The sequence below is a fragment of the Amblyomma americanum genome, chromosome 8, assembly GCF_052857255.1.
Source record: "Amblyomma americanum isolate KBUSLIRL-KWMA chromosome 8, ASM5285725v1, whole genome shotgun sequence".
NCBI lineage: Eukaryota > Metazoa > Arthropoda > Arachnida > Ixodida > Ixodidae > Amblyomma > Amblyomma americanum.
This window is the reverse complement of record NC_135504.1, coordinates 53,536,071-53,557,781: the sequence shown is the minus strand read 5'-3', so window position 1 is coordinate 53,557,781 and position 21,711 is coordinate 53,536,071. Positions and strand designations below refer to the sequence as shown.

Here is a 21,711-nt window from a genome sequence, read left to right as displayed (position 1 = left end):
ACCCTTCCCTCTCCTCTCGTCACTTTTTGCACGCTGGAAGGTAGGCGCTCCTCCGCCGACCCTCCTCTGGGAGCGGACCTTCCCGACCCGCCGGAGCTAAGCGGTTTATTGGCCACGGCCACGGTAGCTGCCGGACGTCTGAAAGAATCTAACCAATGGTCACCTCTCACCTTATCTACGCAAATGCGGCGGACGGAGGAGGGAGGAGGAGGAGGAGGAAAACTTTTATTTCTATTTACAGTGAGAGGTCGATGGGGCGAGCCGGAAGGGCCCGTCCCTCACAAACACTAGGAGGGAGCCCTAGTCCGGGATCCCTGTAGCTTCCGCAGCGGCTCGGGCTCTAGCTACCAATGCCTGTTGGGCATGGAGTTCGGAGCAGCCGCGCAGGGCAGCTTCCCAGGCCTCTCGAGTGGGGTGGAAGTGGGGTGGGTAGGCAGGATTGGAAGGGCATGCCCACACCATGTGGTAGGTGTCCGAAAACTCCTCCTCACAGTGTGGGCACGCGCCCGAGAAAGAAGAATTGAAGTGCTTAAGTACTGCCGGGCACAGTACAGTATTGGTATAGAGGCGGAGAAGCCAGCGCTCCTCCACCCTGGTGAGGCCTTTACAGGGAGGGGGATAGAGACCATGAAAATTTTGATAAAGAGAGGTGATCTCTTTAAAGGTGATGGCCGGATTGAAATTGAATTCCGGATCAGGCTGCGGATGAGGCGACGCCCGGTGAGTAAGCGCGCGGGCGGCAGCGTCGGCTGCCTCGTTCCCCTCAAGACCCGCATGAGCCGGAGCCCACACGATGGTACGATGGGTCGGAAACCCTGTGTAATCGCATGCGTGGAGAATTTTGAAAGCACGGTCTGGAATGTACCCTTGCTCAATATTGCGGCAGGCGCCCCTGGAGTCCGTAATAATGACTCGGGACTCTGGATCTGCGGCGGCCAGTGCAATGGCGATCTCTTCCGCAAATGTAATGTTTGGGGCACGGAAAGTAAGGCCCTGAACTGTAGTGTTTTGGTGGATGACGGCCGCCGTGTACCAACCCCCATGGTGTGGGCCGGCCGCATCCACATAGAAGACACCTGGCTTGTGGCCATATTGTTGAGAAATAGCCGCCGCCCGCGCGAGACGGCGACCATCATGGGTGTCTGCAGTCATGTTCTTCGGAAGGGGTCGCACCTGGAGTGCAAAGCGCCAGGCTTCAGGGATGCGGACCCGTTCTTCTGTATGTGTTGCGTAGGAAATGTGTAAGCGGGTTAGAAGGCGGCTCCCCGCAGGTGTTTTGCTTAGGCGCAAGTATTGATTGTTAAGATGAGCTTCTCGTAGCTCCCCAAAGGTGTTGGTCATCCCCAGACCGAGGAGACGCTTGTTGGACGTCGTTATGGGGAGGTCGAGCGCTCTCTTATAAATCTTGCGGAGAACTACCTCTAAGGCATTCTCATCGCATTTGCGTAGGTGGAGGTAGGGAGCCGAATATAAAATCCGGCTGGTCACGAATGCATTGGCCAGCCGCAGGGCATCTTTGCATCGTAGTCCCCCCCTTTTATTGGACACCCGGCGGAGCATCCGACCCACCTGGTCCCCCCCCTTACGTAACTTGTTTAGGGTAGTGTCTATCTTGCGCCTATGATGAATGAAAAGCCCCAGTACCCGGATCTCCGCGTGTTCAGGTATCGGTCCGCTAAGTAGGGAAAGGGCAATTTTGGTTGTGCACTTTGAGTTGGGGCGTATGTGCACAAATTCAGATTTGCTCGGGGAGCATTCAAGACCACAGCGACGAGCGTATTCGTCCACTATAGCTGCCGCTTGTTGCAGGTTGGTCTCGATGTCTCCAGCCAATTGTTGTGTTGCCCAGAGGGTGATGTCGTCCGCATACAGAGCGTGCTGCACACCGGCGACCTCCGCCAGCTGGGTAGGGAGCTTCATCATGGCCAGATTAAATAGTAATGGCGAGAGGACAGCTCCCTGTGGGGTCCCTCGTGTACCAAGTTGATATGGGCCATATTCTGTGTCTTGTAGCCAGATATAGGATTGGCGATCTGTAAGGAATTGTTTGATATAATTGAAAGTATTGCGCCCACAATGTGTTTGCGACAAGTGGGATAGGATGATCTCGTGGGTCACATTGTCGAAAGCCCCCCGCAGGTCAAGTGCGACGACTACTTTATCATTACTTTATCGATTACTTTATCGGAGGAGGGTGCGAGCATGAAAAAGTCGCCGGAAAGGCTCGCCAACTTTGACGCGTGATTGTGGGTCGTCTGCTGCGCGTAGAAGAGTATTATTTGGCTCTGGTTTTCACCGCAACACAGTGCAGTGATTAAGTGAGTTAATGTGCTCTTCTCGGAAGGCGTTTCAGAGCCCCTTTAATATTTATTAAAAGCACTGTGGGGTCCGCAACGCTTTCCGAGAGAATTCTACATCCAGCGAGAACGACCATTCAGCGAGAGTGACCCTTAAGCGAGAATGACCCTCATCCAGCGAGAGTGACCCTTTTTTTTCGTGATGCAAATTGTCGGATTGAAAACAATATTCGCGAACCAGAAATGAGCAAAAGAAGTTTTGTTATTAGGCAGCAATGTCCCATTCGATCAAGCGGTTTAGAAAGAAGCCTGCAATTATGCGATATGTCATCAGTGTTTTCTTCCTGGTTCATAGGGAGACTGCAGCGAGCTGAGTGGCCGGCACAAGCCCCATGCAGAAGGAAGTGGCCTTCGCACGCGATAGTGAGAATTCTCGGGACTTTTGCTTCAGCGGAACGGTGCCGTAGCTGCTTCTCCGATTGCCACGTCGGCAAGATTTCAATAATTGTGGTCGCAGTCGTGTAGTCGGTGACCACAAGATAACTAGTGCATTCTAGTAGTTGCAAGTTGCGTCCTGTTGGAGGATTTTTCCTGGTGCTTTGTTGATTTGGTTAAAGAAGCCAATGCACCCCAGGGTCAGGCGCCGATAAATGAAACGATGTGTTCAGTATGTTTACGTGGTATCACGTGGTATAATTATAGGGACATAGGTAGTAACCATGGTGTATGTTAAGACATACAAGGGGATAACATTGCCGTTTTTCTTATCGTAAAGAATTTCACCACCTGACGCCGATTTTTGAAACTAATAAAAATATTATGCGAAAGAAAATTGTATAGAAGCTAAATATTACTTAAATAATTTGCCTAAAAGAAGTTTGCAGAACGGGTGATGGCACTCAATTGGTTCACTATATATACTGGGTCATGAAAGCGAGCAGTTTAGACGTTCCACAGGGGTAAGGTTGCAATGATGGTCGTAGCGAGCATATCAGATGGAGTTAACGCAGGTATGCATTTATCGCGACCGATTGAACGTCTGTGGATATGTAACAGTGAAATAATATCACATGGGCCAAGTGGTGGTAGACTGTGCCATTTCCCACGCCACCGTTAGCACCGTTCAAGTCAACAGTTTTATAAACTGTATTCGCTTAGGAGGTGCCCGGGTTAGCAGTAGTGCATATTGTTTAATTTTTAAACTAACTGGAGACTGATCCCTTCAATGTAAGAGGTATGTCAAATGTCAGCTGGGTGAATTTGCTGGAGATTGAGATACTAGAGGATTAGTACGAGACATCAGTTTCAAGTGAAGACTTCAGCCTCCAAGGAAGAAAAAGAACCCCTTCAGGAAACATTGCTCACATTGCAGTGGCATGGTCAGGGAAGTCTTATACACGTCTGCTACTGGACAGTAGCTTCTCCCACTGACCTTGTTAAAGCTTCTACTTGTGCCTTCCTGTGTCTAGTTCTGGCATGCTACCCCAGCGACTTTGCTATCTCGTCCGACCTCTGGAATCTCTGCCGCCTTCTGAAACATTTTCTCTTATTTAGTAGTGGGGACCACCAACACATTTAGAGGCAGAATGTACAGTCTTGGTCAAAAATCTTAAGGTCACAGCGTTCAGCTGCAGCGAAATGAATGTTTCTAGAATGCGCTGTGTAGCGGACCCTTCAAAACGCAATTCAAGCAGGCATCTTCTCTATTGCAAGAAGAAACCTTCTGCTAGAATTTCAAGCTCACTCGGTCTTTAATACTGCCGTAATGACTCTATTATACGGCTCAAGCAAAAAGCCTTTCGCCTTAAGACTTTTGACTAAGACTGTATTTCCGATCTCTGTACTTCCGATAGTTTATATCACGCAAGTAATAATAATTAAGAAGATATTGTGTGCATTAACAGTAAATAGCACAACTGCACTTCGTTTGATTTTCTTTTCCTTCTGATAAAGAGGACAAATATTTCCATGCAGGAAATCATCCTAATAAAATTCAGTCAGCAACCACATTTTTTTTTAGAAATAGTGCGCTTGAAGTGAAACTGTAGCAGCATGAGCAGAGCTCAGTACGTCTAGAAACCCTGCGTATGCTAGCTAGAGATGAAGAAAAGTTTGGACATGGCATGGCCAGCGCTAGGTGATTCATTGTGCGTGAGCCGCGTCTGCATCTTAGCTATCCGTACACGTGTTACTTCGTTAGAAACTTCATCAGGTGTATAAACAGCAACTAGTCCAAATTTGATCAACCTTTACGTTTGGGTACAAAATTTTGATTTTCACAAATATCGAGAACATTTCTTCTGGTCACCAGCGTTCAAGTCTTCACAAACTAGTCGTACTCTGTGATTTCAGTTCTCACTTCTCTACAATTAGCTCTTTTTATATACAATGAAGACCCTAGTGATAACTTGCCACCATTTTTCAGCTCAAATTCGACCTAGAAGATGCGAGGAATCGATTCGCATTGATTCAAGTAGGATATCACAATGCCCAGAGCATTGTTCGGCAACCACGTTTTCGACACCAATGACCAGTTTTCAGATTACCAACGAGCAAACTTAATCGCCTATACATTTCATCTTTCGCTCGTTTGCAGCTTGCCGCTTAAAATCAAGCCAGCTAAGTGCTTGTTTCGCAACTAAAACAATTATGCTTTTCAAAAATGATTGGCCATCAAATACGCACTAAGGTCAGTGAGTACTGTGTGCACAGCAGGATGGTTTTGGAGAAACAACGCACCAGTGCTGATAATCTGCGTAGCGCGAACTATGTTTTGAATTCCGACAGAATGTGTCGCGCTGTCAAGGTTGCGGCCCTGCGACTTGGCCTTCCGCCAAATATTGTTTGGTGACCTTGTGTCCGCAGTCGGTGCAAGATAATCTAAGTTGGAATGAACATTCAGAGGACAGACGAGGACGCTGAAAACAAGCTTTTTTGTACATTTTTGCATTAGCCTGGTTCCTCCTGATAAGAGGACGCAACATCGCCACACGCTAGCAGTGTGTAGCACATGTGTACGCGGGCCCAGCCTTGGCGCAGAGCCATTGTGCCGCCGCGTAGCTCAGCCTGCGGATCTGATGCTGCCGCCATAACAATTTATAACGCATAGTCCGATGGGAGGTCGAGGAATTCTGGTATTTAAAGGGTGTATTTAACGCTGAACCTGATTTCGTCGAGCCTTTCGGGATAAAAAGGGGCACAGGCATAAATCTAAAGAAGCCAAAGAAGCCGGATAAACTGCAATATAAGTTAGAGGAATTAAAAAACGAAAGGAACGGGACAATAGTAACATTGCAGGACAACGCCCGAAACATGGTGGCAACGGCACGAATACTGCTCAAGGCGCCATTGCAGGTCATCCGTGTTAACTGGGTCAGATGAGCAATCATAAAGACGTTGTCTTTATCTGGAATTCAAATTTCAACAAGTAGTGTAATTTATTTCAGGAAGGAATTATTTTATCATACACACCTGCGCAACAGAGAGAAAAAATAAGGTCGAGCACGTTCATATCGAGCGCAGCGAGCTTTGGGGCCTTCTGAAGCGCATAATTTTATTCCTCATCAAAGTAAGAAAGACCGAAAGCATTCCTGCCCTGTTTCATTTTTATTACTATTATACGCGAATTTATTGCTACAAAAAAGCAACCAGATATTTCAAATATGTTTTTATACTTCTGTATTAAATTTTTGGCATTCCTCTTAAATGCAATGCCGCACTAACCGATGTATCCAAGCCTCGTTCTGCTGCGTAGAGGGGACCCCTATTCATAAAGCCACCGGTGCACGCGTCTGTGTCATTGGGGACCTTTATTTCCTTGGGGCCCCAAACCGTTCGGGTCCTCATGTTTTAAAAGTCTCTCTAATGTCGGGACGATGTCTGGGTACAGAAGTGACACTGAAGGTTTTGCTCCATATCAGAAGAGATTTTTAGCATGGCGCGATCCGCAGCCCCTACTGCGATTGGCTTCCGTGGGGAGCCATTATGCGTGCGTAGGTCAACCCCAGGGCGTCAGACGGTGCCAGGTGCCGGCTAGCCGTGCGCAAACCAACCATACCGGGACCAATCAGTGCGTGCGCACTAGCTTCGCGAAGAAAGCTGATCGCGCTCTGCTAGGCCTCTCTAAGCAATGGGTTTTCTAGGGGGAGCTTCTCTTTGTCCTTTACTGGATTGGAGATGGCAGGACTTTGTATTCGACGCCACGACCACTCGAGCAAAAAGATACATGCCTCGCTTTCCGATCCGCAGCATTCCAGGAAGCCCTATCTCTCTGTCTAGATTTCTCGCTGCTTCTCTCAGGTGGGCGTTTCTTTGGTACACAAAAGCAGCGTGCTGCGAACTTCTAGGCTCCGAGCACATGTCTCATTCCGTCTCTCGGGCCAGACCTAGCTCGTGGGACAGTTTCATCGCACAGTGCACACGCGTCTATTCTTTCTAATTCATTCGCGCCTGTCACAAATTGTTTTCTGCAAGCTCTCGACGGCCCCCAAACCAAGGTCGCTATCGTTCTGTCACACAAAAGCTTTTATTCACTCCTCGCGTCGGATAAAGTTCCGTAAGAGCCATGGAAACCGAAAAAAGGCCAGGTCCCTCCCCTTCATATATTGACGCCTGAATCCTTACGCTAGACAAGTACCAGACATGATGGCCCAATCAACGATGTCGAACAAGATGACTGTAGTGGTGGTGGTACACTGGAATATTGGACTGGCGGTTCGTTTACTCTTTCGGTGATCTTTCGCGACATTTCGACCAGGACATGGCGCATGCACATCGCGAAAAAGTTAGAGGTCTAATCAGTCGTATGCCTTTATTGCCCCACTGCAGGAATGCACGCATGATTTTAATATCGCCAAACTGCAGATATTTTACATTTTATGCACGAGACAAGCCAACTAGACACACCAACACTTTTAGACTCCAAGAGGGCCTCGTCAAAACTACAAGCACCTGCTGAGAGCAACATGAGCACGGGTGCAAGGGAGACTGCGAACTTGTGCTCGAGCGCTACAGAAAACGCACGACAAAGAAAAACACTCTGCGCATTACAAAAGCATAAAAGCAGCAACGTTTTCAGGGAGTCTCTACTTGCATGGTCATCTCGTGTAGATATTGGAATTTGATACGGGAATAAAAAATGTCGCTCGTACGGTGTCGTTTTTTCATATACAGTCAACCTTTCATCCCACTTTCATCAATGACGGGCTCACTGCCCATACGCAACCCCGCATCACCATTCCTCAAGCAATAGCCCAGCACGTCCGCAACACGCTTGGTGACACTTGATAGAAGGCGATACTACTAATTAGCCTCGGAAATGGGCTAAACGTTGTATAGAAATGAAAAACGTTAACAGAAACCACTACTACGGTCGTCTATGATTTTCTACAGCATTCATCATAATGCTTAAGACGCAACTCAAAATATGTACACTTAAACAATTTATTGATTTTGAGTAAACTTTATTCATCCATACTCACGATATTGTTTGTCTTCATGGTTGGTTCTGAGTATTGAAGCCAACTGCCTGTAAACTGAAGGCGTACTTGGTAGTGTTTAGAGGGGCCCTGCAACACCTGGTTAGCATTGCATATAAACTCTATCAATATCTAGGCGGTTGTATGATGAACAAGTACGCCAAATAAACGGATTTTACATACATTACAGAACCCAGGTCCGCGCCAGACAGTTGACGAGCTCTTTTCGGCGATGTTTAGAACTTGTGCCCTCCTACTTGTCACGCCTGTATATATATATATGTACGTTAAGTGGATATTTGTAGGACTGTTTCAGACACCACAAAGCCGCAGTGGCTGAGGGAAGTCAGCCGCGTCGGGCCGGCGCTTAGGTAACCTCCGACTCGCAGTAAAGTCCCGCGCGTGTTGGCAGCCTGGTAGTGGGGCGGGCTGGGTGGGGCCACTGGAGGAGCGCTTACCTTTGCGTATTCAAAAATGTGACCACTATAGAGAAAAGCTCGAAGACGCCGAAATTCAAACTCTGACTGCAGATAGCTCAGTTTCTGCCAAAAATGAGTTTTCAAAAACTCTTGTTGGCTGACATTAGTGAAGCCGCATAGTTTCACATCCAACGCATACCGCAACTTCATTAAGCACTACTGCAAGGCTCCTTTAGGGTGACTACATGTCCAGTGAAGTCGTAGTAGATCACACTGCCACGCCGTATTGTTTGCACTGTGGGGTTGAGTGCCATATTAAAGGCCTGCTTAACGTATTAAGGGAACCACTGGTTTGCTACCTTCAAAACGCCCGCATTCAAATCTTCGTTAATGACATTGGCTTATCGCTGTCCTGGGAGGTGCCATAGAAGGGTATTACAGCCCCAACGCTGTGTCAGCCGGCCTCCCGGATCTGCTGTAAGCACTGTTGTGTCCTACTTCACTGTGGATTGGTGGTGCTAGGCAGCTTCACGGCGACGTTTTCCTTCAACGAGCTTCTTCTTGTGGGTTGTGGTTGTTTTAGAGAGGTGTGACGGCGTCTGAAGCGACGAGTGACTCAAGATCGGCGCTGCACCGGCGCACCGAGTGGGTAAGGTAGCTAAAGCACGCTGCCGCATCAAAATACTTCTGTCTCTCTCTCGCGCTAAATGAACTAGAATATGTCTCCCAACATGATATGCTTTTTTACACGCAACATCTCACTAACACCACGGACGGAGGACTATATTTTGTCTGGAGGAACGTGCCAAACAAAGTAAGAACGAGACACCGCTATCTCAGCTATTAAAACGGCACGGGCATTTGCTCTGTAACGGTTCCGTCTGCTGGCACTGAGCAGAGAGTACACCCAAGGTGCATTCAAGAATTTCTTGCCAAGCCGACGATCAAAGCATCCCTTCAGAATTGGAAACGTTTGCTGATTGCGGCCAGGTGCGCCGAGAAGGTCTTTAATGGACCATCTAATGCAGAGGATACAAGAAACGCGCAAGGTGAAGCACCAGTGGTGTCTCGAAGAAATGTGTTGTCGTCCGGCCTCTTCCTTTCAGAAACTTGTAGAACCACCTGTAAAATCACAAGCAAACCACTGCGCTATTTGCGACTCAGTCGTCTGTGTTTGCCCTAAACAGTAGCGGGCAAAGCCCAACGCATATCCCTGGGACGTCCAAACATAGACATCCTTGGGAAGTCCAAACAAGTTTTGCCTAGTGGCGCTGGAATGGAAGGCTTTATGTGCACATGTTTGGCAGTATCCTAGGAACGATTACGCATCAGCAAAAAAAGGAACAAATTTTGCCGTGCCAGCCTTGGGCGCAGCTAAAAGAAGACAGCTGTGTTCTGTACTCCGGCGCGTTCGCATGAAACAAGCTAGTCACTATTATGCGCAATGTTTCCTTGTTACACTGTTGCCAATTATAAGCGTGATTTCTTCAGAGTTTCCTGCATTTATTTCTAGAGTGCACTCTAGCTCTGTCAGTCTAATATGGCATTCGTGTTTTCTTTGCGTTACTTGTAATGTTTATGGACCCAACATAACCGTAGCACGACACGCATTAGCTGCTGCTGAGAACACGTCTTCGACACTAGTCTCGACAGACGTAGTGATAATTCGTCACCGTCATGCAGTCTGTGAAACCGTTTCAGTCACCAGAAGATCTCTCTTAAGTAACTGTTGTCCGCATCGCCATATTATTTCCCTCCAGTGGTCTCTGATGGTAGATATTATGCATATCGCACGCAAAAAACGGCATACTGAATTCAAAAAGACAGGATGCTCTTCATTTGCTCTCTCATTTTCTCACACGGTGCTTGTGGAAATCTTTCGGACAAATGTTTGCGACAGCCTCATCATGTGCCCTAAGTGGATAATTTAAAATGACTCCACTTTAGGCAACCATATTAAGGTATAATTATTTTTTCGAGCGAAACACAGGAGACGTTACTGTGTTGCTTTCACAGCCCTTACGGGTTTATGCAAACCTCAAATAGCTTTCTGTATGACGATCTTAAGACTGTACCAAACCTAAGGTGAAGTCTACACACAATGTTCTCTCCATTTTCATATTTGCCAGCTTTATGCGAGTGATGCAAAACAGGAGTTTTCATGTGTTGACAGGTGTGAAATTTCACGAGAATTGCTTTCCGAAACTTCCTACTCACACTGTTGCTTGATTGCACCTCCCAGCAGGTCAAGGACTTGGTTGAAGATGCCGTGTGAGCTGGCGCTCAGCATGTACTTCAGTACTACCAGCACGACGCAGCAGAGGGCATTCTTGTCGTTCGACGAGCTCGTAGCGAGCACTCGAGAGAAAACGCACTGCGAAACGAAAACAATATTAAAATTCTACTTTGCGCAAGGAGACAACTCTCTAGAACTCATAAATTACGTTTCAAACATTAGCTGGGGTTTAGCCACTGTTGAACCTGGATAGAACGCGAAAGCTCTAGTGTATGGGGAACTAGACGCGGCTTGGCGTCTCTAACGATGGGTGCGGTCCGGAAAACTGCACGCACCGGAGCTTGTCGAAGCGACAGCGTCTTCATTCCCGTAAATGTCCCCGCCGTCTGCGGCAAGAGCAACCTCGGTAGGCTCCTTTTCAACGCCCCACTTGACGTCATGCTAAGTCTCGTGACTGACATTGCGTTATACCGTATCGACGTCATCCGTCCACTCAATCGTTGTTCTTAAAATTCACTGATTTCTCTTCAAGGTCGAGCTGAAGATCACGTCATGGCTTTAGCACTTCTAGTTATCTGTTGCTATAGCAACATACATATAAATTATGATCATTAGAATAGGGAATTCATATGTCTAATTAGTGTCCCTTAATTAGCCTAAACTTCTCGTTCCAATGCTGTGTTACGTGTCAACATTCTTACATTTGCTACTAATTACGCTCATTACTGTGATGTCAGCATCGTTAACCACACTAACTATAGTACACGCCTATATACCATCTGAGTCTAGCTATCCAGCGGAGCTAAGCAGCAGCGAAGCAGATCCGGTTGCTAAGGACGCCGTTGGTAGCCACCGACAACACGCACAGAAACTTTGGTTCGGACTAGCATAGCATACCTTTCGCTTTAAAAACTGGCTGCATGAGATTTTCTCCATAGCAAAGAACGCCGCCATCCTTGCCGCGTCCCACGATCGAAAGCTCCATTCCCGCCTCCAGGTTGAAAGTATTGTTCTTCAATTTAGCCAGGGGCGTATCAGTTTTTAGGGCGGTAGCACTACTACGCGCGTTTTCCGATTTCAGGCATACGTACGTTCCTGAAGCTTGCTTTGTGTCAGGCGGCCCACCCGCCCGAAAGGTTGTGGGTAAGCTGCAGATGTGCGCACCCGGCAGGCCTTCACCTATGTGAAGGCCTACAAGGAAAATGCCTTCAGGGAAAAGATCTTTAGGTCAATAGCCTTTAGGGTGAAGGCCTTATGGTAAAAGCCCTTATGGTAAATGCCTTTCGGCTAAAAGCTTTAGGCCGAATGACTTTAGGTAAAATGCCGTTGGCACTTTAAGACTTGGAAGTGCCCACCATAACTACTGCTACAGCACGACATTCCCAGCTTAGCAATGCTAAACCACCTGCAATCTTTTAACGCTCCCATCAACGAAGGGATATCTAACAATCAGTACACAAGTATCTGCATGATGTCGTAAAATACTTAAGGCCCCTTTTTGCCTTGCATTCGTAACTCTTCCTAGACTGCACCTCTTCAGAATCCCATCATATGAAGCCTGAAGGGATTACCTTGCTGGAAAAGCCCACGAAAGGCCTAGCACACTATTGAATTTACTCTACCACTCACACAGAATAGCACGCACATCTGAATACGAAAGCTAAAATAGAAACGAGGCAGCGATTTATCCAGTCCGAGCCACGACAAACCGGGTGAATCCCTATCCCTCCCCTTCTCTCTTCCTGGGATCGTAAGGTGTCAGGCTAAAACACGTTAGGCTAATAATAATAATAATAATTGGTTTTGGGGGGAAAGGAAATGGCGCAGTATATGTCTCATATATCGTTGGACACCTGAACCGCGCCGTAAGGGAAAGGATAAAGGAGGGACTGAAAGAAGAAAGGAGAGAAGAGGTGCCGTAGTGGAGGGCTCCGGAGTAATTTCGACCACCTGGGGATCTTTAACGTGCACTGACATCGCACAGCACACGGGCGCCTTAGCGTTTTTCCTCCACAAAAACGCAGCCGCCGCGGTCGGGTTCGAACCCGGGAACTCCGGATCAGTAGTCGAGCGCCCTAACCACTGAACCACCGCGGCGGGTCACGAAAAAAGATATTTCTCACCACCACACAAACTGTCCCGCGCGAACGCCATACACTGGAAGAGAATACAAACTAACACATTTCTTAGTCTTACCATTTGAGAACGCCAGGTCATACCAGAACAAGACGCAATGTTAAAACAAACTGCCGCACCCGACACACAAGCGGTAGGAGGGGGCCATGACAAAGAGACAACCCTCACCAGCAAGCCAAAATCATCCAGCTAGTCTGCAAGTTAGCTGCCACCAACAGAGCCCCGGACTAGGGACACCGACCACCCATCAACATCAAATTTTTCAATTTGATAAAAGTTTTCTCTCTCTCTCTCTCTCTTTCCCGAACTGCGCATGTCCGAAAGCCGAATTTTGTCCCTTTCAGTTTCGTCTAGAACTTCTATGTCCTTTTATCTCCCATTCAACACGCTCAACATACAGCTATTGGCTTGTTCGGATCGCTGGGAACACTGGCCATCCCTGATCGGCCAGGACCCTGATAGCCTCATCACAGACAGTTAATTCGTATTTAAATCAAGTGATTTCATCCTCGTTCTCGTGCCACTTAAAAGTTCAGTTGATTCTGCAAGACCAACGAAAATCTGCCGGACACAATCCTCGAGCCGGAAAACATCTTGGGAATGCTATTCGCTATTGGCGGTATCCATAACCAACTTAGTTGTAATGTAACATTCAGATACTAGTGCTCCGAGAGTGCTAGCTCGTTGCGGCTGGTTGGGGCTATATGAAACGATGATGCGCTAATAAAAAAATAGAGAATTTGGAATATATTCGTTTTAGTTAAGTATCCGTAAACAAAATTTTTTTTAAAAAAATGCAGCTCAGATGCCAGAACTTAATTAATATCCACGCATTTGAAACGTTTTCGTATTCACAAAGCAGTGGAAAAAGGCACATTCCAGGCAAGGGTGCTATTGGGATGCATGCTAACTGCGGCGCGAATGGTTCGCAATATGCATCCAGCTCTTAAGACGCTAATACATCGCACACACTGCTGTGTCGTAGCTCCGCCCTGTAGTAGACACGCGATAAAAATTATTGGTTAATTGATTTATTGCTGATGAATTCAGGTACTGAAGCTGAACAGCTTGCGTGACCTTAGCAGTGGTTGGTAGCATCGAGAAAAGCTAAAAAAAATGGCTGGAAGCACAACACATAATCTGAAACCCAGTATATTCTTTCAATTTTTTTTGTCCTGTTCAAGTTGGCATAGCTGTTGATTTCCTGTTTTCTTTGATCAAAACGATTGCTTTAAACCCAGTATTCAATCTGAACAATCTCAATTTCACAATTTTTATCTCTGCTCTATTTAGCATTTTATACTCCTGCATTGTTTACTTATTTGGGCACAATAAAATATTTGCTTTAAAATGCGGGCTTGGTACCATGACTCGTTCTCTCTACGTTAATCACAGTGTTTCCTTTCGTGTTCGGTCTGTTCCTGCTGAGGCAGCAGTCGTTAAGCATAACGACTATCGGATAATGGTGGTCGTTTAAGATAACGGAATGAATTCCAAGAGGACGTAGCGTAGTAGGGGGCGGCAGAAAATGAGGTGGCCGTAAGAGATTAGGAAGTTTGTGGGGATAGGGTGGCCACGGGTGGCACATGATAGAGTTATCTGGAGAGATACGGGAGAAGTCTTTGTACCTCATTGGGGGTAGTCAGGCTGATGATGATGATTTACAAAACAGTGCCAGCACGTTTCTTCGTCGCGGGTAAAGAGCATGCAGTTACGTTAGGCATGTTTACTGCCATATTCTCAATGCTCGAGTCCATCCAAAGAATAGCTGCCCGCTACAATTCAAGGAGTCATAACTAATATACGAGTGTAACCTCACTTAAATACTATAATCACCTTCTGTTGCTCAAAATTCTTAGTTCCAATCCACTCCTCTCTCTGTATTTGAACCATGTTCATGATCGTACACTCTTCAGAGATGTAAGAGGTTCCAAAGTCTCAGCATTCACTGACTACTCGATAGTTGTATGTGACAAGCACAGTTTTTTTTTTCTCTTTTCATTGCATTAACGCTCATAAGCTCGGTAAGGATGCTACTCGTACAGAAGGGTACGTGCGTACCTTTGTCACTTTTTGCATTTCTGAGGACTTCACGTCGCTTACCTAATCCTTACCGCTTCAACCGCATATATATATATATATATATATATATATATATATATATATATATATATATATATATATATATATATATATATATATATATATATATATATATATATATATATATATATATATATATATATATATAATAACCCCTGAATGAACGCACAATTAGTCCGCATTTACCTTGAGCAGTAGCTTTTGGAATGATCTTATAGACACGAATGCTGCTTTGTACGGGTCCGAATAGCTTAAAAACCATTTCAGTATGCATATGTGCTGGTGTTAGTGCGTACAAATATTTTTGAGCATCGCCCACATGCTTTATTATTTATTTTTAAGGATTATTATTAAAGCATGTCTAATGGTTCCACTGTTTGGTTCAGTCCCTACTAACTTATCTTGTATATCTTTGCAAGAAACATGCAAAAAGTTTTGTGCTTTTTTGTCTGTCTTGCAGCGCGTCTATTGTACCCTTACTCAAGCCAAAATCTTATTTACGTGCCTTTTGCAATGCACTTTTATCCAGTGCTACTCGGTGCAAGTGGGGTACATATAAATACATATCCATAGGCGTCTCGTACATGTACAACAATGATAATGGTAGTTCAAGAAGGGATCATTGGGATGCACATGAATACACTCGTGCGGATGACGAGTCCTGGTCTTTGGCGAAGACAAATGGTTACTCAGGAAATTACAGCAGCGCGCATAAGCAAACGGAGCACGTAGCGGTTGTGAAAACTGCGTTCAGTTGTACCTAGCAGGGTGCCAATGAAACTAAACTATGCTGGGCCCATAGGCAAGCGTCCTGCAGAGAAAACCTTGCATTCGCCCACTCTCTTCCCTCCCTTTAAGATGCTTTGAGATCCTTTAAAATCATTTAAGATGCTAAAGCGTTAAGATGCTTAACCCATTAAAAGCAGTATACAGCACGCCTTACAAGATTTATTACTTGTGACGTCGCGTAATTCCTCACATTCAGCTCTTATTTTTGGACTTATCTCATGTTCCATTGTTTTCTTTTCTACTTCAGCGCGCTGCAGCCATTCTGGAGGTTAATTTTTAGGAGAAAAAAAATGGGGACAATTAGCCACTAACAGTTTTCGACTTACTAATGCTGCATTTGGTCATCACATAACGGACTCTCGAAGTAACGCTCACTTACCGCGATAGTCTGGAAGAGCTCTTGAAGAACAAGCATCTGTACGAAAAACCAAAAATATGCATGCGATAATGCCCAAGGAACACAACGAATGGTCCAAAAAGAGTAACCTTAGTCAAGCTTTGCTCACCTGATTCTTGCTAGTCCCATCGCACTTGGTGGTTCTCTTTGGCAGACACTGCAAAAAAGATAGTATGCCATTCATTTTATGTATGATACAATTATCAGCGCCATTAATTCGAGCTTGACATGCCTGCATTGCTGCCACTTAATGTGATCTGCTTCTTCATTCAATTCGTTTGCCCGAGATAGCAGTTTATGTAATGAACCAACTGGACCATCTTCACACTATGCGTGACCCATACTGCCACATGGCTGCAACGCATGACCCTTTGGGTGCTCTTAGCATATTCAAAGGTCAAGTGCAAAAGGCCTGGGTTTGCGTAACAAATCTCGTCCGTTTGACGGTAGTCGAATTGTCCCGTCTCCAGCACACATTATGAAATTGCGGCTATAGAGGCAGTTGAGTTATTTATGGAATCGACAAAGGCAGATGCCATTAAAAATGGCATGTAGTTGTAGCATAATACCAATTAAGTGGGGACCGCGATTACAAGATTTTGTAACAGATAACCACCAGACCTTCCGGCAGCCCAAGGGACGCATTCCTGTGAAGTTGTTTTGTACAGACGCCTCTGTTCGAGCTGTTTCCGTTATCTGAACTACATACAACAGTCGTTCACGTGAGCCAGTATAAAATACTGATTCTTTCTCTCCCACCGCCCTATTTTTTTATCCGTTCCATTCAGGGACAAGCCGCAATCAGAGCGGAGAAGCAGTAAACCTGTTTGAATGACGAAAGGTGAAGGAAAAAAATGTTGTTTAGTAATATTTATTGTTTGCGTATCGCTGTCCGGGACCTCACCAGTGTTCTTCGCAGGAAACCTCAGAAGCTTTCACTGATTAGTTATGGTTAAACCGAAATCAATTCTTTAATTTTGATGGTGACTGTGCAAAATTCATTAACCAGAAACTGCTACGGAACCAGATGTGAATTCAGATTCGTGTCACTCGAAGAAGGAATCCACTCTGCGGTTCTCAAAAATCATTGAAGCGGCACAAATCATTTTAATAGGCACACTCCTGTGTCATCATAATCGTGAGCCTAACGCGTAAACTGTAGGACAAAGGCATCTCCTACCGACCTCCAAGTCAAGCTGTCCTACGACAGCTGCGTTCCTCTTGCTTCCGCAAACCTCGTTTCAAGCGTCCGCCTGACGCTTTGACACCCCTGGCATAATTCCGTTACTATTCAGGACTATGAATTGTCTTGCCTGTTCAATGCATGCCGTGTTCATGTCCATTTCTTCTTGTGTATTTCACTTCAATGTAATTACTTAACCCGCCGTGGTAGCTCGGTGCTTAAGGCGCTCGTCTACTGAGCCGGAGTACCACGGTAGGAAACGGACCGCGGCGGCCGCGTCTCGATGGAGGCGAAATGCAAAAGGCGCCCATGTGCTGTATGATTTATGTTTGTGTACGTTAAAGATCACCATGGGGTCAAAATTATTCCTGAGACCTCCAGTACGACACCTCTTCCTTCCTTTTTTTCTTTCACTCCCTCGTTTATGCCTTCCCTAACGGCGCGGTTCGGGTGTCCACCGAGATATGTGAGACAGTTAGTGCACCATTTCCTTTCCTTGAAGCCAAAGCCAGTGTTATTAGCGTTTCTTCTCTGGCCCGCACGGTTCTCTTCCTGCCTCTTAATCTTACACCCATCCTCCTTGCTCTGTGCGCTGCCCTGCTAGAGGACATCGACTGAAAGCCTTAAATTTGCTACATACGTGAGTAATCACAAGAGGAAACGTTTATATACTTTGTCCCTGGACGATACCTGTCAATTGCTACCCATGATCTGAAAAGACCTAACAAATGGACTCAACCCTTCTCTTCTTCTAGGTTTTTTACTCTTGTCGTCTGGATCTGAGGTAAGTTTCATGCGCTGGGAAGACTGCTGCCTGTTGTAAACTGTCGTTTCATTTAAAAGTTGTTGAACATTACGTTAGTTTTCTTCGTACTACATTTTACAGCCATCGTGCAATGTTACCTGTTTCAGTCCTCATTGATCTCTAGTCCGTTCACTGAATTACTTATTAGCACAATTTCATCCCCAGATTGGACATAACTAAGATATGCTCTAATAACCTTTACCCTGAGCTCTTCCCAATTCAGCTGTATGAATAACTCGCGTAAGACGCGGTAAATAGTAGTGGAGATATATTTCTCCCGGCCCGACAGTTTTTTTTTATTGGCTTTTCCTTAGTCTGACTGTGAGGGACTCTTATGGCTGTGCGGCCAGTAAAACATTTTTCAGCATATTTGCATATACCTCTTCTACACCCTGGGTACTTAAAAGCTGCTTCACTGCTTAAGCTCCAACTCAATGAAATACTTTCTGGTAATCTGCGACGGCTATCAGTAAGGGTCTTTGTATATCCTGCGCTCTTCTTCGTCACGATCTGAATATGATCCACTGCGCGGCACTCCGTTGAAAAGTCAACCTGGTCGTTTGGTTGGCTAGCGTGTAAGGTTCCTTTAATCTTATTAGCTTTGCCTTAGAAAACATATTTTAAGCAACGGCCAGTGAGCTGATCAGTCTCGTGTTCTCCAAGAGTTCTACATCCCTTTTCTTATGCAGTAAGATAATCTTAGCGTTCTTCCTATCTAACAGTACGCACCTGCTTGTGAGGCACTGCGTATGCGGCATGGGAAGCTTTGTAACTCAATGTTCCCGCCGTCCTTAAACGGGGCGGCCGGCACTTGATCCTCATTCCGGCGTTTCCCAATTCTATTGCTTTTAAGAATTTTTCACTTCCTCTTTCGCTGCCGCCCGGTTCTAGAATTCAGCTTGCAGCAGCCACTGTGGTGAGCGTCATTAATATTTCGGCGACTGCACAAATCTGTTTGAAGACCTGGAACCATTAAAATTATTGATATTTTAATAACATTGCCTTTCTTGTTTCATTCTGCATACATCTGATTCGTCTACCTATGCTTATCTTCTTCTGTACAGCCTTCTGCCTGACATCGTTCTTAGAGCATTCATGACCCTCTGCACGCTATGCCTCTTTTTGCGGATTAACTTTCTCTTGATGACTAGCTTTGACAATTCCGCCATCTCCACTGTGTCTTTTAGTTAGAAACTTTCAAACTTTTGCGTTTCTAAACCATATACAGCGTCTTCTGAAAGATCTTTGCCGGTCTCCTGCCTGCCTGACTACCCTATCCCTTACTTCTTCCGCGAATCCTGATTTTATTTCCGTAATTGTCGTTCATAACCATTACACTGAAGTCGCCCTTCTCAGCTGAAGAGGAATATCAATTCCCGGGCTAGATGTTAAACTCCTCTACTTTCCTGCTCACTCCAAAGTCATACATGTAGTTCTTTTTACTAGATATGTAACTGAATTGTAGTATAACGCTGATTACTGCACGTACAATTAGTTGGATTACAGTAAAGTCATTCCTGCTTGGAACTGTCGATCGGTGATTACATACTCTATTATCTGCTGGAAATGATTGAGCGATGTCCAGGAGCCGGAGCAACCGCTTTTAAGACTGTGGCGTGGATTTTATTCTGAAAAAAAAAAAATTGACGCTACGATAGGCTACGGCTTAGTTTAAGCATTCTGCGGATGCCATCATGCCCATTTCTTTCTCCATGGCGGTGTAACTCCTTCTCTCCTCCCTCTCGTGTTTTTCTACGTCCTGCTCTTGTTCTCTCCCTCATGCTTTGGGCTAGCTCTTGGGTTGGCTTCCATTGGCTTTGGCCCGGTCCGCTTGGGTGCCATGTCATGCCGAGCTGAGCCATGATATGGAATAACAAGTAATAGTGGAACTACTAGTTGAATCTTCAATTACGCGATCACAAAGGTCGAGCTCCCGTTAATGGCTCTCGCCGAAAAACGATTTTTCATTTCTCCCCTAAATGAACTAAGTACGACTCATGTAGGGGCTTTTTTTTTTTTGCAGTCAAGGAGTGGCTTATGAAAACTGAGCTTGGACAGCAGATGTAAAACTGAGGATAGCATTATCGAACGCAACTATTTTTAACAAAAGCATTTTTGAACGGTGAAGGGTTAATGGGCGCGTTTTTTTCGTATATTGTAAGATTTCACTGAAACAATCAATATATTCATATATCCGCAGATCTCCCGGCGGCAGGCTTTCATTTTTTGCTACCAAGGTTTTTGCCATCGTCAAAAGCGCTCTTCATTGGTTTTTTATGGCAATCGTAACTGCTCGATGCGAGTGATTGAAACACTAGAAAAGAAAGTTTTTATGCATGCCAGAAGAACGGACAACTACCTTCAATATGGCTATTACTGTACCTTAAGTTTTTTTCAATATTCAAAATTTACGTCCAGGAATTTGGAACATGAGTGGTCGGTTCGAAAAAGAGGGAAGTGAAAAGTAGCCTGGAGCGGAAGAATCATGTGGAGGACTCAGAATAATTACTTTTGGGGCTAACGTAGCCGCAGCGAACGCAGGATAGGGCCATTCGAAGACAGCAGTGGAAGATGACCACGTCTTACATTGAGCGTAGCGTGGATTTTTAAGTGACGACAACAACAGATGCCATCAGCAGCTGCTGTGCTCGTCGCATCGTGCGTCACGTGTAACCTAATAGCGTCAACATTTAAAAGCAATATGGCACTAGTTCAAAAAAGAAAGCTAACACATGGATACAGAACATAAAATAATAAAAAAATACATATTAGCGATTTTCTCTACCTAGAAGGAATGCCCGAAGCAATCCGATGAAGAAGTTGCGAAGGACTGCTTCCGAGCTGAGTGTGAGCAGAACAGCTCTTGTTTTCCAGTTTCACTTTAAATTCGCGCGTGTGTGTCGAATGTATTTATGTCGTCCGAGGCAGACAGCCTCTTTTCTTCAGGGGCCGAAATAAATAAAGCAGAGACAAAGAAAGTCTCTCCATGGCGTTTAAGTACGACTATTATGTACAGTGACTAGGTACAATTACTATGGCTTTGGAGAGAATTTTAAAATTCATGACACCGACGACGACCACTTTTGCTGAACCAGCGAAACACACAACCAGTATGAGACGTAATCAAGACGTAGCACATGTCCAACATTCTCGGCCAAAAATTTTGAAAACTAGAAAATTGTAAGACTGTCATGAAAATATTTAAGGAAATTGTCCATTCTTCTAATATGTAGCAAAATCTTTCTTTTAAAGTATTTCCAGCGATCGCATCGAACACTTAAGACCGCCATCAAGACCAATGGGGAACGCTTTTGACGATAGCAAAAGCATTAATAGAAAAAAAAACAGGACTGCCGTCGGGTGATCTGCGGATATATTGATTGTTAAAGTGAAATCTTTCATAATACAAAAAATTACATTTGTAAACGGCTTACCGCTCAAAAATGCTTTTGTTCAGAACTGGTGGGCATGATAATAAATCTGTCGCTGTGCTCTGCAGAAAACAAGCTAGGAATGCTCGCCTGCCAATCTAACCTGAGTTACAACTTCCATAGCTGCACTCTTTTTCCGCTGTTCGTTGCACACAAATTTTGCTAACAGTGCACTACTTTAAGTGTGAGCATATATATAAATGAAAGCAATAATGTCACTGTTTCCGCACACTGTCTTCTCGTAGTATTTAACCGCGTCTTCAGCTCACAGTTTGTTCGTGAGCAGTGGGTAAAAAGCATGCAATGAATTTAACGGCGCTGCGATAATTCCGTCTTGTCAGATTGTGTTCTATGATTCCCATCTGTCCGTCTGTCGACTGATTCGAAGGACGGCGAAGGTATGCGGCTATTAGTGCAAAACGAGTCACATTGTAATGA

The 21,711-nt window shown here is 45.3% G+C and overlaps 1 protein-coding gene across 4 annotated transcripts in view; it reads right to left on the bottom strand.

Annotated features, from left to right (window-relative positions):
• Positions 1-7,738: 7,738 nt before the first annotated feature.
• Positions 7,739-21,711, bottom strand: part of LOC144101652 (uncharacterized) — a 40,157-nt gene continuing 26,184 nt past the window's right edge. For 2 of the 4 annotated variants that reach the window (XM_077634790.1, XM_077634789.1), the window contains 4 exons: positions 15,964-16,011; positions 15,837-15,872; positions 10,411-10,567; positions 7,741-9,315 (listed from right to left, as the gene is read on the bottom strand). In XM_077634790.1, the coding sequence (XP_077490916.1) occupies positions 9,296-9,315; positions 10,411-10,567; positions 15,837-15,872; positions 15,964-16,011 (261 nt within the window). In that variant the 3' untranslated portion in view covers positions 7,741-9,295. Of the gene's footprint in view, positions 9,316-10,410; positions 10,568-15,836; positions 15,873-15,963; positions 16,012-21,711 lie in introns of all 4 variants that reach the window. The other 2 variants (XM_077634788.1, XM_077634787.1) reach the window with 2 other exon arrangements.